Raw genomic sequence first — 5227 nt, 5'->3', positions numbered from 1 at the left:
AAAAAAAAAAAAAAGAAGCCTTTTGAGACTAGGGAACTGGAAGTCTACAGAAGGTCAGAAGAATATTGTTTTTCTTTTGTGGGGAGGAGAAACAAGTTGACAGCAAACTAGTTTACTCACTCTCGCTGTATAGAATCTGAGTTAAAGTGTAGTATTTCATGGGACAAAAATGTTTATTTTCATAACCTGGTTAGGGAGCAAAGTTTACAAAAAAGTAAAAGACACAAGCAGACCTGAGAATTTGACACCTAGGTCCTTGAGATACTGATGATACAAGGCAAAGGTGGAAGAGAGTTTTTTTAGCCAGGCTTGGGATGGTAGTAGGTGAGATCATAACCCAAATTAGGCTACAGTAAGGAAGCAAGGATGAGGTCATATGTTCAGGAAAGAAGGTGGCACATTCATATTTGATACAAAAGGAGAAACTTAAAGAAAAGAGCCAGCAGGAGGCTGGGCATGATGTCTTATGCCTGTAGTCCCAGCACTTTGGGAGCCTGAGGCGGACGGACCACCCTAGGTCAGGAGTTCGAGTCTAGCCTGGCCAACATAGTAAAACCCCATCTCTACTAAAATTACAAAGTTAGCTGGGCGTGGTGGTGCGTGCCTGTAGTTCCATTCCAGTTACTCAGGAGGCTGAGGCAGGAGAATTGCTTGAACCCAGCTGGCAGAGGTTCTGGTGAGCTGAAGATTGCGCTGCTGCACTCCAGCCTGGGCGACAAGAGCAAAACTCCATCTTAAAAATAAAAGGAAAAAAAACCAGCAGGAAAGACTTGGTGTTCAGAGCCCCCTTTGGGAAGAAGGCTGAAAAGACTCAAGATGCTCATGAGACACATGACTAACCGTGAAGCTGTTGGTCTCTCTGGGCTTGGGGAGCCCACAGGTTATTTGCGCATTGGTGAATAGTCATCCTTGTAGCTCTTGGTGCCTTGTGGTTTCCCCCATTGTTTCTCTCATGTTCCAGTCTGGATGAGTTGGGGGAAGTCTCCTTGTCTGCCCCCTTCTTTTACTTCCTTTTTTCTAACAATCCCTTTTGTTACATCTTTCTCCATGGCACAATTCCTCCTATTTCCTTTGTCTTGGCTCATCCCTAGGTTACTTTTCTTTGCCTCTGATTTGTTCCCTAGCAGATGTGGGCACCCCAGCCAGAAGCAGAGAGGGGTACAGGGAAGCCACAGCGAAGCCCCTTCTGATGCCCCAGGGAGCAAGCCGACTCCTTCCAGGCTCCAGGAACACCACAAAGCAATATGAAACCTGTTCATGAGAGGAGTCAGGAATGCCTTCCACCAAAGAAACGAGACCTCCCCGTGACCAGCGAGAATATGGGGAGAACTACCAGCTGCTCCACTAACCACACACCCTCCAGTGATGCCTCTGATTGGTCCCGAGGGGTTGTGGTGGCCGGGCAGAGCCAGGCAGGAGCTAGAGTCAGCCTGGGGGGTGATGGAGCTGAGGCTATCACCGGTCTGACAGTGGACCAGTATGGCATGCTGTATAAGGTGGCTGTGCCACCTGCCACCTTCTCACCAACTGGCCTCCCATCTGTGGTGAATATGAGCCCCTTGCCCCCCACGTTTAATGTAGCGTCTTCACTGATTCAACATCCAGGCATCCACTATCCCCCAATCCACTATGCTCAGCTCCCATCCACTTCGCTGCAGTTCATTGGGTCTCCTTATAGCCTTCCCTATGCTGTGCCACCTAATTTCCTACCAAGTCCCCTCCTATCTCCTTCTGCCAACCTTGCCACCTCTCACCTTCCACACTTTGTGCCATATGCCTCACTTCTGGCAGAAGGAGCCACTCCTCCGCCGCAGGCTCCCTCCCCGGCCCACTCATTTAACAAAGCCCCGCCTGCCACCTCCCCACCTGGGCAATTGCCGCATCATTCAAGTACTCAGCCCCTGGACCTCGCTCCAGGCCGGATGCCCATTTATTATCAGATGTCCAGGTTACCTGCTGGGTATACTTTGCATGAAACCCCTCCAGCAGGTGCCAGCCCAGTTCTTACCCCTCAGGAGAGCCAGTCTGCTCTGGAAGCAGCTGCTGCAAATGGAGGACAGAGACAGCGAGAGCGAAATATCGTAAGACGGGAAAGCGAAGCCCTTGACTCCCCCAACAGCAAGGGTGAAGGCCAGGGACTGGTGCCCGTGGTAGAATGTGTGGTGGATGGACAGTTGTTTTCAGGTTCTCAGACTCCACGGGTGGAGGTAGCGGCCCTGGCACACCGAGGGACTCCGGACACTGACCTCGAGGTCCAGCGGGTGGTTGGCGCTTTAGCTTCTCAGGACTATCGTGTGGTGGCAGCTCAGAGGAAGGAGGAACACAGCCCCCTCAACCTATCCCATCATACCCCCGACCATCAGGGTGAGGGACAGGGGTCAGCCAGGAACACTGCAGAGCTGGCAGAGAAAAATCAGGTCCGTGGGTTCTACCCTCAGTCCCATCAGGAACCAGTAAAACATAGACCTTTACCCAAAGCAATGGTTGTAGCCAATGGCAACCTGGTGCCCACTGGAACTGACTCAGGCCTGCTGCCTGTGGGCTCGGAGATCCTGGTAGCATCAAGTCTGGACGTGCAGGCCAGAGCCACCTTCCCAGACAAGGAGCCAACACCGCCCCCCATTACCTCCTCCCACTTGCCTTCCCATTTCATGAAAGGCGCCATCATCCAGCTGGCTACGGGAGAGCTGAAGCGGGTGGAGGACCTCCAGACCCAGGATTTTGTGCGCAGTGCCGAAGTGAGCGGGGGGCTGAAGATCGACTCTAGCACGGTCGTGGACATTCAGGAGAGCCAATGGCCTGGATTTGTCATGCTGCATTTTGTGGTTGGTGAACAGCAGAGCAAAGTGAGCATCGAGGTGCCCCCTGAGCACCCCTTCTTTGTATATGGCCAGGGTTGGTCCTCCTGCAACCCTGGGCGGACGACACAGCTCTTCTCTCTGCCCTGCCATCGGCTACAGGTGGGAGATGTCTGCATCTCTATCAGTTTACAGAGCTTGAACAGTAACTCAGTTTCTCAGGCCAGCTGCGCTCCCCCAGGCCAGCTGGGTCCCCCCCGAGAAAGGCCTGAGAGGACGGTCTTGGGACCCAGAGAGCTATGTGACAGTGAGGGGAAGAGCCAGCTGGCAGGAGAGGGCTCCCATGTGGTAGAGCCTTCCCAGCCTGAGCCCGGTGCTCAGGCCTGCTGGCCAGCCCCAAGCTTCCAAAGATACAGCATGCAAGGGGAGGAGGCACGGGCCGCACTGCTCCGTCCCTCTTTCATTCCACAGGAGGTAAAGCTGTCCATTGAAGGGCGTTCCAATGCAGGAAAATGAAACTTTCCCAGACCAGGACTGTGGGCTTTACCCCAGAGCTGAGCCTCGCCGCCGTGAGCAGGCAGAGGATTTGCACACGCCAAGCAGGGAATGGCTTACTTGGCAGTGAGATTTGGGGGAAAGGGGAGGCATGAAGTCAGCCTCTCAAGGCAGGATCTGTTGCTCATTACTCCCATGGCGTCCTTTCAGGACAACCCCAGAGGGTGTTGTGATGGGGAGCAGCAGGCCTGGGGCAAGGAAGGAAGGGGGTGCACACAGGAGAAGAAACATTCCAAAATCAGGGCCTCCCTGTCCTTTCCTCCCCATCCCTAGCTCCTGCAAAGGAAAGTCCAGGCTTTGGGAGCAGATGGCAGAGGGAGGGAGTAAAGAAAGAGCCAAAAATGATGATCCACAGCTTATAGTAGCAGTTAAACTGTCAGAAGTTTTTTTCCTTTTTTGTGGTGGAAGGGCAGGAGGCCCCAAGGTTGGAAATAAGAGGGTTCCCACCCAGAACCCTTCTTGTGAGAGATGTGCACTTTAAAGGGTGATTTTGTTCCAGATGTCTATGGCTGGGTGTTTGGGGGAGGAGCACTCTCATCGACAGGACTCTGCTTGATCCTCTGCTTCATAGCCGTCCCCATCTCTCTTCACCATTCCGCCTACAAGGCTTCTAGCAGCATGGGGGCCCAGAGAAGGAGCCCCTGCAGGGTGCAGAGTGAAGTACTGCCTTGCCAGGGACTCAGTCAGGGGACTTTGGGAGAAAGACTTGATAGCCAGGCTGACTGGGTTCTAGGCAGGGCTTCTGGAATGGTAGCTCACCTAAGAAAGCTCCTCCAACTCAGTATGCCAGACCCACTTTGAAATCTCACAGAATCTCGTTGGTAATGGTGACTTTAGAAAGAGCTAGTAGACTCTTCCCCAGGCACCAACCCCCCACCTTTGTCTGTGTTGTGCCTAAGTGCCTGCGCCGCCCCCACCCTCCTGCTACCCTGACCTCTGCATGGTGTCGTGACCTGGGCCTCGTTTGTAGCTGCACTGCCTTTCCTTGTCTGCAAAGTTGGTTTTGTCCACTCTGACCAAGACCTCTAGTTTTTGGTGGGTAAGGGGTCTTTTGGGTTTCCCCATCAGCTATAATCTCTTATTTTTAAAATCTCAAAATCATGTCCCCTCCACTTCCACTGCCAAACAGCTAGGTGGAGAAACAGGAAGGGAACTGTGCCCTGGGCCAGGGCGAATTCGTGGCTGGGCAGTGCCCATCATGGCATTTTCACATGTCCCATATGTCCCCTCCTGTCTTATTCCACTGCTTCTCCCAGCATTCTGGCATCTCCAAGCTATCCCCTTCCACCACTAGCTCTAAGATTCTAGGATAGTCTTGATAACATTTCAATACCTGAGGTAGATGTCATTTTGTGGCGGTATATTCCTCTGCAAAAAGTATTTTCAATCTTAGTTACATTTGCACCCCCTCCTGCTCCCCGCCAATGTCTTAATCCCACATCTTCTTCACAACTTTTAGCATCAGCTCAGACCGTGGGGTTCCATTGGGTATTGGGAATTAGGCTCCCCCACTAGCTTTCAGGTGGGTGAGTTTTTTGTTTGTTTTTTGGGGGTCTTTAGACTCTTGAAGGCAACTCAGGGTATTGTCCACCCAGCTCTCTGGTTAGACTTCTCCCAGGCTATGATCCTGGCATTTCCTTTATAAGGTATACTTGGATTGGCTGAGACCTGGCCTGGCATCAGGAGTCCAAACCTCTGAGGTCTGATCTCTGCTTTGTCAAGGACTTTCGGCAAGTCTCGTGACCTCGGGCTCTTTCACTTCCTCCCCACCTGCCAAATGGGGATAAATAATCTTACCTACCTCCTGGGGGGAGGGGAAGTTCTGAGAATGGAGTCATTCTTAGTGTTCAGGTGCTAAAGGTTGTTCTCCTGGG

General features: G+C 52.5%; 1 protein-coding gene across 2 annotated transcripts in view; it reads left to right on the top strand.

Moving 5' to 3' along the window:
- ATXN1L (ataxin 1 like) overlaps positions 1–4709 on the top strand; it is a 7906-nt gene extending 3197 nt beyond the window's left edge. Inside the window, exon 3 of one of the 2 annotated variants that reach the window (XM_017539168.2) lies at positions 1128–4709. In XM_017539168.2, coding sequence (XP_017394657.1) covers positions 1245–3314 — 2070 coding nt within the window. In that variant the 5' untranslated portion in view covers positions 1128–1244 and the 3' untranslated portion in view covers positions 3315–4709. Of the gene's footprint in view, positions 1–1124 lie in introns of both variants that reach the window. The other variant, XM_017539169.2, reaches the window with a different exon arrangement.
- Positions 4710–5227: the final 518 nt, after the last annotated feature.

The sequence above is a fragment of the Cebus imitator genome, unplaced genomic scaffold (genome assembly GCF_001604975.1).
Source record: "Cebus imitator isolate Cc_AM_T3 unplaced genomic scaffold, Cebus_imitator-1.0 Scaffold117, whole genome shotgun sequence".
In the NCBI taxonomy this organism is placed as follows: domain Eukaryota; kingdom Metazoa; phylum Chordata; class Mammalia; order Primates; family Cebidae; genus Cebus; species Cebus imitator.
Note: the sequence above shows the minus strand (reverse complement) of the source record. Positions and strands in the feature narration are given on the sequence as shown.